The 11501-nt window shown below is 50.9% G+C and overlaps 1 protein-coding gene across 4 annotated transcripts; it reads right to left on the bottom strand.

Moving 5' to 3' along the window:
* Positions 1-351: 351 nt before the first annotated feature.
* Positions 352-11282, bottom strand: PRRG3 (proline rich and Gla domain 3). 4 transcript variants are annotated; one of them, XM_001092489.5, is made up of 4 exons: positions 10946-11282; positions 7376-7413; positions 6041-6201; positions 352-5691 (listed from the first exon to the last, which is right to left on the bottom strand). In XM_001092489.5, the coding sequence occupies exons 2-4, from the start codon at positions 7380-7382 to the stop codon at positions 5164-5166; spliced, it is 696 nt and encodes a 231-aa protein (XP_001092489.3). In that variant the 5' UTR covers positions 7383-7413; positions 10946-11282; the 3' UTR covers positions 352-5163. The 4 variants fall into 4 exon arrangements, with proteins under 4 accessions (XP_001092489.3, XP_077844343.1, XP_014983912.1 ...); XM_077988217.1 differs by having other exon boundaries at positions 10866-11268; XM_015128426.3 differs by lacking the exon at positions 10946-11282 and adding an exon at positions 10687-10793.
* Between the last annotated feature and the right edge of the window lie 219 nt (positions 11283-11501).

The raw sequence follows: 11501 nt of genomic DNA, 5'->3' as shown, positions 1-11501 counted from the left end.
GGAAGCCCAGCCAGGGCAAAACCTGAGTACTGTACACCTTCTACTCCTCTCCCAGCTTTGAAACCAAACAGGGCATCCTTCCAGCAAGGGACACCTCTGTTAGTAAGCAGGGATAATCTGACTAGGAAGTTTCTAGCTGCGATTTGTGACAGATCTTACTAACCTCATCCCAGAAAGACAGGTCAGGAGATCATTTTACACACTGGGGACAAACTTTAGGACCCAGGACATATCTGCTTCCTGCTCCTGGACTGGTTTGGGCTACTTCCTTACCTACAGCCTGACCCACAACCACCCATACCCCTTGGAAGTTTGGGAGTCAGTAGGGATCCAAGATGGATGAGGACAGGATTCAAGTGGATGCCATTTGCTCTTTATTATTATTGTTTTCTTGTAAAGAAGAAGACAAAATGTAACAGCCAAACTCAACAATTATGAAAAGAAAGAGAGAGAGAGAAGTCAGAAGCAAGTTTGTCTGTTGTTCCCAGGCTCCAGTGAAATGCTGACATATTACCGAATGCACAGATTTCCCAGCTGACAAGGGTTAACACATGAATACAAGCACAGTTTAAAGTGGTACCAAAATTAATCAATTTCACAGTAATTATTTCTATAAGCTCAGTTGCACATATCAGGGTTTCCACTGTCACAAATTCACAATGTCAGAATGAAATAGCAGATGTGTTCAGGCCTGGGAAAGTGGCATCTGTGAGGGGAGATGGATTGAGAGGCAAAAGCAGCTGGGGGATTTGTCCCAATCCTGAAGATCTGAAGGCTGGGGGTGGGTAAAGGGCAGGCACTGTTCAGCAGTCAGATGTCAGTACAGTGAAACAACTGTTGAGGCATTGAGCTTGAGAGGGTGTGCTATTTGGGTATGTTTGTCAGAGAAATTCTTGCTAGAGAGAGACTCGCTGCCCACAGTCTGAAAGGAAAAGCTCCCACGTTTGAATATTTGGAGGCGAATGATGGAGCGGCCAGTCTGACAGTGAAGCATCTGCTTTACAGAATATTTAGAAAGATACATCACGTGTATTAGTTTAAATTGCAGTCCAGTTCACAAACTATGTTATTCACAGGATAAATAAAGGAGTAGAGTGAAAGGCTGCAATATCCAACATCCTTGCGATGGAGAGAGAACAAGAGATCACCCTGTACATACAAGAAGTGCTGAACCGCAAAGCTGAAGGCACAGTGAAGGGATCCTTAATATCTTGAGCCTTTTCTTTGAAAAGGGTACTCATTTTAAACTGGATTTCTCTTACACAAAAGACCCTGAACATTGGCTAAAGGGAAGAATATTTCAAATATTTTTATGTAGCCAGAATCACAGCTACTGTGAATTGTCTTGAGTTGTGATTTTCTCGAAGTTCTGAAGTAGTGGGCTTCAAATTAATGGACTTTTACTATAGTTGCAAGCAGTCTGATTACTGTACTTTTAAATTAGCTAATTGTAGTGATTAGTATCAGTAGAGTTCCATGGCAGGGGGGTGGGGGGCTGTGCTTGTTTCTGAATTGGTGAAGTCCTGAAATGGAGCTTCATTACTTGTCAAGCTGAAAAGCCACCTAGACCAGCAGCTGTACTGCCAAGACATCCATCTCAGCCTCAACTGTGAGTGTCCACACATGAGACAGCACACATGCATACTCCTAGAAAGACAGAGCCTCCGTGAGTGAGACTCTCTCCATGATCTCTCTCTCTCGGACAAAATAACAATCTAGAGGCAGTGTTTAACTTTTTTTTTCTTCCTTCTCATGGGATGTCATTTGGTTGTCAAAAGATCAGCTCCGGCTGGGGGTTGTGATGCTCCACCCACCGGAAGAGGGGAACCATTTGGCTCTGACTACTTGACAAAAAGACACTTTCCTGTCCTGAATTCCTCATATTCGGGCTACCAAAAAGGCGATGTCCGACAGATCAGGCAGACTCCTGTTTCTGGAAGCACCCTAAGGAATTCACATTCATGGCAGTGGGATTGGAAGTTGAAAGAGAGACCTCCCGGGGCTGACTGCTCAGCACTGCGTCTCCCTCAGCCAGCGCTCAACGCAGCTGTGCGGGTGGTGTTTACACGCCAGGCACCTGTGCACCCCACTCTTGCACTTGTGCTTTCATTTTGAAAACCAGAGGCAATGGGGAGTGGGGGGAGGGACAGGATCTCGATTTTTCTTTTAAAAAATCTTAAAAAGTTTTTGGTTGAAAACAAGTGACAGTCACATTTCAAGAAATTTTTAAAGACTTCTTTTTGAAAAATGAAAAACATCTAAGTAACTAGCCCCGCCATACCCAAAGTCAATAGTCACACATCTTTCCACAAAAAGAAAAAAAAAAAAAAAAAAAACATGCCCAGGAGTGCTCAGATTTCTTTCAGCTGCTGACGCCCACAGAACAGGAGCCTGGGCCAGGGACATCATGCCAAAAGGGCGTGTGAGCGGGGGTTGCACAGGGTGGAGGCCTGCAGAATGGAGCTGCTTTGTCTTCTTCCAAAGCCTTTTTCAAGGAGGCAAAGGATGACAACTTTGGGGGTTGGGCGTCCAATAGTTAATGTCACTTTTCCTTGCTCAGGGTCCTGTCATCAGGCTACTCAGCCCTGGGAGGGGGGGTGACATTCCTCTTTTCAGACCGGATCCCTCCTGGTACAAATATAGCTGCACACCGGCTATTGTTTCAGATAAACAATGAGAAAAGGCAACGTGCACACTTAGATACACACACACACACACACACACAGACACACACACACACACACACACGCATAGAAGCATAGAAGTCCAAAAACAACAAAAATGTAGCCACAAAAGAGTTAGCATTGTATCAAATCCACCTCCATACAAAGACAGAGTTTGAAAAGATATGTACAGGGCATTCGTAAAAGCCAAGTGTGCACCGCAAGGAGTGATGCCGCTGTGTGCTGTACAGTCTTTTTTCTACAATGTGTTGCAAAAACCATCCCAGAGACCATGGTGCAACCCCACCTGGCAGAACATCATGAAGCATCTGAACCGAACACCACAGGCCTTAAGCAACCACCTGTGACTCTTCCCATGGCCTGTCCTCAGTCCCTGAAGGACACATGCTGCTCTCCATGAGCCAGGCCTTGGGCTTCTTCCTGCTCTCTCCCATTACCACCCAGCTGCAACTCAGATGCCAAAGGCAGCGGGCATTTCTTGGCAAGCTCCCTTTGGCTCTGATCAGCGGAGCTCATGCCCGGCTCTGTGCTGAGTAGACTTAGGATAAGTTTCTTCTCACCTGCTCCCAGGTCACACTCTGGCACCTACTTGAAGAAATATTGGGAGAGCCAGGGCTAGCCCCGAGCTTCAGGTTTCCCCAGGTCCCCCAACATGGAAAAAGCAGGGGCCTTCTAAGCCAAAAACCCCTTTGTGACGAAGGGCAAGAGTGCAATGTTGAAGGCCCAGGGGAAGGAAAGACAAAGGAATGAAAGGTAGAATGTCACCTGCTTAGCATCTCTGGCATCAGGGAGCTCTGGGGAGGACGAGAGGATGGAAAGGGTCAACTGACGGGAGATTGACTCCCCAAGTGGAGACTCAACATCAGAGGCATATGAGGGCCTCAGCTAAGACTGCTTCCTTACAACCTGCACCTTTCTAGAAGACTCTTCCTAAGGCAAACCTCACTGGCTTCCTGGCACTTCAAGCACTTCACAGGCATTTGCTCAGTCAGCCTCCAACAGGCCTATGAGGTAGGGGGAAGGATGGAAAACCCCAGCCACAGGGTCGAGTGGTCCAAGCTGGTGGCCTCACTGGGATAGAGACACAAGCCTTCTCACTGGAAGCACGTCCCAGGGCAAGTCCTCAGGGCTATAGCAGCCTCCAGAAGTCCTCTGTGGCCTGAAGGCAGGGCTGCATTCAAGGAATGAGTCCCAATGTCTGCCTTAGAGAGATATTTTGATAGAAAGAAGCTTGTCAACTGAGTGAGTTTTAAACTGCTGTGGTTGCCAATAGACCCAGGCCATGCATTCTTGCACCATACAAAAATTTGCTACAGTTTTTAAAGCACCACAGAGGAGAAATGGTTTGGTGTCGACGTCAAGAGGATGGAGACGGAAGTAGGGGGAGGCGGTATCAACAGTGTCTAGCATGGTCACTGACAGTTAAAGGGCAGGTGCCTTCTGCCCTACTGCTGTCCAAAGCCTCACTGAAAACAGACTGGCACCTGGCAACAGCAGAGCAAACCCCAAATGGGCCTTCGACTCCAGGCCACGGGCTTCTCCACAAGTGTTTTAAAAGGGACACTTTAGGATCTTCTCCCGAGATGGGCACCATCATTAAGGAGAAATTCTCAATCTGAAGTTCAATTTCAATGCACCATTCACAAAAAGTAGGCTCATGCCAGTGGGTAGTGGTTTGAACACAGCTGGTCCACATGTCTGGAGAGACAAGCACACTAGAAACTGAATGGCAGAGTCCACGTGGGCCCCTTGGTCAATGTGGATGAGGAAACTCTGCCACCCAGCCCTCTGGCCCTCATGCTTCACACACCCTGTCCTCCTTCCAGGAATGTGGGGACAGGTTTTGGGGCAGGTGGGCATCACAGATCCATGTGATCAATTTCCCTTGGCCTCCTATGAACGGCCCGGGTGCTAGAGTTTTGTTCTATTGTATTCATTATTTATTTGTCATGATTTTTTTCACTTTGTTTTTGCTCAATCCTTGTCCCTGTCCTCCAAATATAAGCAAGGACAGAAAGCACAGAACTGTGGAGGAAAAGGGGTGCTGAAAGGCTGGCTTCCCTCCCTTACCCCTGTGGTCCAGGGCTCCAGACACAGACAGGCCTCCAGCCAGCCCCACAGCCCCTGGGCTGGGCCTTTGGACATTCTGGTTACAATCAACTCAATGGGGTGATTCCTTTGGCATAAGAGAAGCCAGTTCCTGATGGAAAGACAGGATGTTGGAGGCTTGGGGGTCATCCGAAAGAGTTGGGCACTTTGGCCTTTGGCTCTTCCGGGAGCTTTGACTCATGCGTGGTCCCTACCCCCACCCTCCCCACTTGTCTGTGACAGCTGACTTCCTAAAACTCCGCAGTTAGGGAATTATTTGGCAACAAGGAGGCTAAGGCTGTTTTGTGGTGGCACAGTCTTTAAAAAGTTCAAAAGAAAATATGAGACCTCAGAAAGAGGCATTCATCCGGGACAGGGCATAAACGTCCCACTATTTGTCAGCGCCAGGGTTGGCGGCCACTATCTCCTCGTACTTTGGGGGTGGGTCGCTGTAAGACATACTGGCCTCCTCACTGCTGCTCTCTTGGGGCGCAGTCACCTCCTCGTAGGAGGGGGGAGGGGTGGTGCTGGACAGTCTGGAGAGAGAGAGCTCAGGGAGGTAGAGAGTGCTCTCAAGTCGGACTGTGGTCCTGCCCCCCTGACTGGGCCCCACCACCACCTGGGGGCTGCTCACTGCCTCTCGGTGCCCAGAAGGCTCCCCTTGACTATGCATGGTACCCCGGTACACCATGACCCGGGGGAGGGTGTGCCCGGCGCGACTGGCTAGGTACCGGTTCTGAGCATAGGAGGGGTGGTGACGGGTCGCTTTCTGCAGCTGGCACCTCCAGATGATGAACAAGGCGATGACAATCAGCAATGCCACCCCCAGAAGGGGTACCACCACGTACATGGCATCTGAGCTCTGTGAGGGGTCTCGGACTGAGTATACTGCATTTGGGTATCCCTTCCAGAACTCCATCTGCAAAAGAAAAAGGGGTACTTACGAGAAGCTCAAGCTCCAGGTGGGCTCAGAGACCTTCAGTAAGTCTGCTGCTTCCTACCCTTCCCCATCTGACTTGTCTCAGAGAGTTACTAGAGAGGCAGCAGAATGTACCAAGGGCAAAGGACAATGCTCCCAAGTGAGGAGGACCCCAAAAGAGTCAGACAATGGGACTCTACGGACTTTATCTGCTCCTTGATGGCCCTAGTGGCTATGCCTTACGCTGGGTGGCTTTCCTTGCTTCTGACTCATCTGCATTACCAGGGCCTGTTCTTGTTATTCCTGAGGCTACTTCTACTCCCAGAACCAGCCCCAGGGTGGTACATGCCGTTTTCTCTTTGTTCTCAAACACTTCCTTGACCTCCTCGTAGCTGCAGATCTCCTCCATGCACTCTCGCTCGATGGTGCCCTGGCGCAGCTCCTCCAGGAACTCATTGGCACGAGGGAATCGTTTCAGGACCGAATGGGCATCCTTGGCCTCCAGAAAAACTGAAGAGAGAGCCCTACTGAGGCCTGGAATGGGGAGATGCCCAGGGGCTCCTTCAAACCAGGCCCAGCCCAGCAACTGAAGCATAATTACGCAGGGAAACAAGGCCGAGTGAGCAGGCAAGACACTAGGCTTCTGATCAAAGGACATGGCCAGCCCTTTGTAAAAGGGATGGAAAGGCTGACATTCTATGGTGCCATGATACACCTGTCTAGAATACCATGGCCCCAACAAGGCTCAGGCCCCTGGTTACATGGAAGAAAATGGGAGCCAACTGCAAGGAAAGTGCACGTTGCACAGGAACAATAAAGAATAAGAACTGTGAGTAGGCAATCTTCAGTGACTAAATCTCCAGTATCTTTTGCATCACCTTGAAAAGTGAAAGTTGGAGCCCTTGCAATGAGAATGTATTCCTCTTTAAGGCTGATACTGGTAGAACTAATACCAGATAATCCTAGAAGACTCTACCAGGGTGGCATTCCTCCACCTGAACATCCACCTGTGCCACCAGGTTGTCTGGCATCAATAGTCTTGTTCAAGAAAGCCTAATGCAAAGCCAGCCTGGGCTAGATCAGACAAGTGGGCATACATGAGCCTAAGAGCACCTCTGGGGATGGGAAGTAGCAGGGCTCAGATGGAGAGTCTAAGCCTTTACAGACAGGGCACAGACTCCCCCTACAATACTGTCTTTGGATGGTGCACATATCTACTTATTCCAGAGAGAGAGACCCAGCTACAACCAGGCTGACCAGAATAGCTTGAGCTCTGCACCCACATAAGCCTAAGTTGAGACTGTGAAGGATGAAAGAAGAGGTGACGTTTGCTCCTGTTGTTCACCTAGAGGTGGGACTTCCTGGTTCCCATGTAAAGCAACTCCCCCTGGATGCCCAAGCTGGCATGTCTTTGCCAGTGGGCAAGCACCCTTCCCCAGGTCCTATGGCCTGTCACGTTAGTGTCACTCAGGCAAGTCTGGGTAGGTACACATCTACAAGTAACATATGCTCCAGAAGGGAGCCAAAGTGTTGAGAGGGCAAAACTGCTACTCAGCTATTTGGAAAATGGCTACAGGGCCACTTGGGGGGTGGGAGGCAGGGAAGCTGGGAAGGACTTGAAACCTGACTCATGAACCCCTAAGCATGACCCTCCACAGCTCTGCCCGGGTCTGGAAAAACTCACCTGCCATGATGCTCCCTCAGCTCCAGGGTCTCACTTCTCTGGAGTAAGAGAAAAGCAAAGTTGCAGTGAAACCACATCTAGAAATTTACAGGGAACCCTCTTGGTTCTAGGATGTGCCCCCTTCCCACTGGCCTGGTCAAAAGGTTGAAGCAGCACCTTGTGGGGCGCATCATCCTCCATGCAGCCACCCATAGCTTCTGCTGCTTCTGATTCTGCCCCAAGCTCTTCTCCAGAGACCTCCCCAGGCCCAGCAGGGCCCAAAGCAAACCTTTAAGCGTTTTCCCCCAAGAACATGTTCTGAGCATCCATAAGAACTAGGGGTTGACCTTTTTCTTTAAGAAAGGAAAGCTCCTACAGACTGAGGCTCCTCCTTCCTTGCTCCCCTCAATGAATCTTTGCAACTTCCAGTTGGAAAGGACCTCAGAGATAGATGAGGAAATAAAGCCCAGAGAGACGTGCTCAGACAAGGTTAAGCAAATCAACAGTGACAGTGGCAGGACCAGAATTCACAACTAATTTTGATCACAATGGTGAGTCACAGATACCTCCAATGACAAGCACGTTCCCTGAAAACAAAGCTTAACACATCATCAACCATCTCAAAAGTCACTGCCCTGCTGGGACTAGCCTACAGCAATCTTCAATTGACACATCTTCTACAGGGTCTCATCCTCAATGCACAGCAATGCTGCATTCTTCATATTCCCAGGCATATCCAGAAGACCCAAGCCCAGGTGACCCACTGTGTTCATCTTCACCAGACAAAGAGGCAAGATACCTGGAATGTTCTGGAACCAGGCCTCTCTTCTCTCTTTGCATTAAATCCTATAGCAGTAGAGTATCAAGACATGAATTTAGATGACCAACACTGAGATGCCAACTAGAAGAGTTGCCCCTAATGTGAGCTATTGTCCGAAAGCCTTTCTCCTGCTAAGGAGCTATCCAGCCAGTACTTAAACCGTGGTCACAGCACACTGCTCCCTCTGTCCCTCCCCACAACACACACGCCCACTCATACACACATTCTGGAGCCCTTGCTGAGCTGTCCACATCTGGGAGCAATCACCCCACTGCTCCCCTCCCCAAGCAGAAGCTCTGGTTTTATGACTAACTGGTTGCAAGACACGTGAACTGCGGAATCCATTGAGCCCTCCTTTTTGCCTAGGCTGCCAGGAAGTACAGCATCACTATTGCCAGTCAAGTATAGGCACACTGGAAGCCCAGTTGTTAAGCACATATGCTTCTCTCCTGTGATGTGGTATACAGCTTTCTATTTATGTTTTCAGTGTCTTATTGTGCATGTATAATATGTCACCTAATCCTTTTGGCAAACAGTTGGGATATAAATCAATAATTTAGGCTATCGCAGTGGCTCATGCCTGTAATCCCAACACTTTGGGAGGCTGAGGTGGGCAGATCACCTGAGGTCAGGAGTTTGAGACCAGCCTGACCAGAAAATGGTGAAACCCCATCTCTACTAAAAATACAAAAATTAATTGGGCACGGTGCCGTGCACGCCTGTAGTCCCAGCTACTCAGGAGGCTGAGACAGGAGAATCACTGGAACCAGGGAGGCGGAGATTGCAGTAAGCCGAGATTGCGCCACTGCACTCCAATTTGGGCAAGAAAGAAAAGAAAGCAAGAAAGCAAGAAAGAAAGAAGAAAGAAAAGAGAGAGGAAGGAAGGAAGCAAGGAAGGAAGGAAGGAATGGGAAGGGAAGGGAAGGGAGAAAGGAAAGGAGAAAGGAAGAGAGGAAGAAAGGAAGAAAGAAAGAAGAAAAGAAAGAAAGAAAGAAAGAAAGAAAGAAAGAAAGAAAGAAAGAAAGATGGGAGGGAGGGAGGGAAGGAAGGAAGGAAGGAAGGAAGGAAGGAAAATTAAAGGTAAAACAGCAAATCTGACACCTATTTGTGGAAAAGCTACATCAAGGGGCTTTCTCTTTTGAAACCTGTAACAATCCCATTCAAAACTATCAACATGTGAATTTGCCAACAGATGGGACTGCCTTGTGAGACAGTTGGCCCTCAATGTTTGTCAGAACCAAGATGGAATATGATCTCAAAATTATGCTTGCATTATGGATAGCTGAGCTTTATGTGGTGAGGGTGTGGATGTAGTATGCCTCATGGCAAGGATTTTTTGATTGAAGAAAAATGGAGCTGTTGTATCTGGGTTTGAAAAGAATGCATATAGTCTTAACTAATAAGGGAAGAGAGAAAAATATGTTGCATTGCTTATCAAAGGAAACTGCAGTGGTTTTTTAAAAAATGTGGAAAAATTTACATAATAGATTATATATATCCATCTTTTGTCCCCCACACACCTAGCCTTGGTCAAAGATGGCTATATGTCACACCTATCATAGACCCAAATACATGTTATCCTGATGCATCTGCTAAAGTCATCAGTTCATTTTTAAGCTTCAGTCGAGCCGGGAACCCCCCAAAACAGTTCCCACGGCATGGTCCACTCCATTAGCAATTCTGTAGCCACCTTCACTGCTGCTGCCGCCTGCCATGAGGCCTCTTCCCCCTCCCTCCCCAAAATGTAGCGCCTGCTTCTTCCCCTATAAATACACCATCAATAGACAGTTACTATGGCAACAATAAGGAAGCAAGCGTGAGGGCTCCACGACAGAGAATGATGCTGCAGCCATACATGTATATGTCCCTCCTGCCCCTGGTGGATACTGTAAAGCTGACTGTAGGCGGAAGGAATTTTTAACCCACTCCCCACAGGAACACAGCTGAATCCTGACAGCCTGGAAAGGAAGGAAGGCAGGGAACTGGCCACCACAAAGACCTTGCTTAACTCCACCCCAGACTGAAGCTTCTGAATCTCAGCCCTCTGGGACACAACTCCCAAAGTCCTTCACATGAAGCCTGGTGACCACCAGAGCACCTGGTGTCCCAAGACATGGCCTCCAGACCACTTCTCCATACCCTAGACCTTATTTCCATCCCTCAGAACTGATCGCCAGGAAACGGCTCCGTGATCTCCAAATCGCATGACTCATCGACCCACCCAGTGACACAACAACTCCCAAATTATGCTCAAACTCAAACTCTGGGGCCCCCTTGTCCCTTTCCACTCAGACCAGCTCTGAAAGTGCCTGTCCTCGCCCACCTTCGCTGGACACCAGCGCCCTGACCCAGCAACAATCTTCTCCCGGGGCTGCTCAAGACCCCCCCCATCACCTTGGCCCGGCCAGGCCTCTAGGTCTTCCCTCTCCAACAATGCCCTGCGCCCAGCTCGTTGGCCCTGGACACTGAACCGTGCCCTCGGGACTGGGACACCCAACCCAAATGGCCTCACCGTTCTCCGGGCCCAGAAGGCGGCCGCCCTGTTTGCGCACGCAGCCCGCCACCTCGCTGCTGCGCCTCTTCCAGCAGGGGCCCTGTCCCCGCCCACCTGCTCCCCGTCTGCCAAGCCCCCCGGTCCTGCCCAGTCGTCTCCTCCCTCCCTCCCTGCTGCCCTCCCACCGCCCCAGGTACCCTGTCGCCCGCCCCTCCAGGGCCGAAGTGCGCCTGGAAACCCGCCCCTCGCAGCCGGGCGCCCAGGCCCTGCCCATTACCTCGGCACCCCCCTGCCTGCCCCTGCTCTCCTCTGGGAGCTCCGCAGCTGCCCGCCCCCCACACCCCGCCGCGCCAGGGCTGGCCTCGCGCCCCGCGCCTCGCGCGCCACGACCGCAGTGCCCCGATCGCCAGGCCGCGATCGTCGCGCTGCCCTGCGCACCGGGCCGCCGGGTCTCCTGGCCGAGTGGAGGAAGGAGGGGTGGGGGCGACGGAGTGGGCCGAGGGGGTTGGGAGAGCGGGCGGGCAAGCTGGGCCGGAGGGGCGGCGGCGCGCACCGAGCACAGCGCGCCCGCGCCCCACTCAGCCGGCGCCGCCCCTGCCCCCGCCCGTGCCGCCGGGGGGCGGGGCCTGACTGGCGGGCTTGGGGCGCACAGAGGACCCTTGGCCAAAGCCCTGGTCCAGTCGTGACCCAAGGCGTGGGCCCTCGGAAGATACCGCGCAGCAGGGAGCTCGGGCGGCCGCTCTCAAGGCCCGCGCGCCAGGCGTCCCTGCGCAGCCCAACCCCCGTCCTGTCCCCACTCCGGGCTCACCTGCCATTCAGGCCCGCTCGGCTCC

The sequence above is a fragment of the Macaca mulatta genome, chromosome X (genome assembly GCF_049350105.2).
Source record: "Macaca mulatta isolate MMU2019108-1 chromosome X, T2T-MMU8v2.0, whole genome shotgun sequence".
Taxonomy (NCBI): domain Eukaryota; kingdom Metazoa; phylum Chordata; class Mammalia; order Primates; family Cercopithecidae; genus Macaca; species Macaca mulatta.
The sequence above is the reverse complement of the archived record's forward strand: the minus strand, read 5'-3'. Positions and strand labels throughout refer to the sequence as shown.

Bases quoted from the DNA above. Each gene is read 5' to 3' on its own strand.
- PRRG3 (XM_001092489.5), bottom strand. The intron at 5,692-6,040 runs GCATGTACCACC...TTTCTTTTGCAG, and splicing joins TTGAGAACAAAGAGAAAACG to ATGGAGTTCTGGAAGGGATA.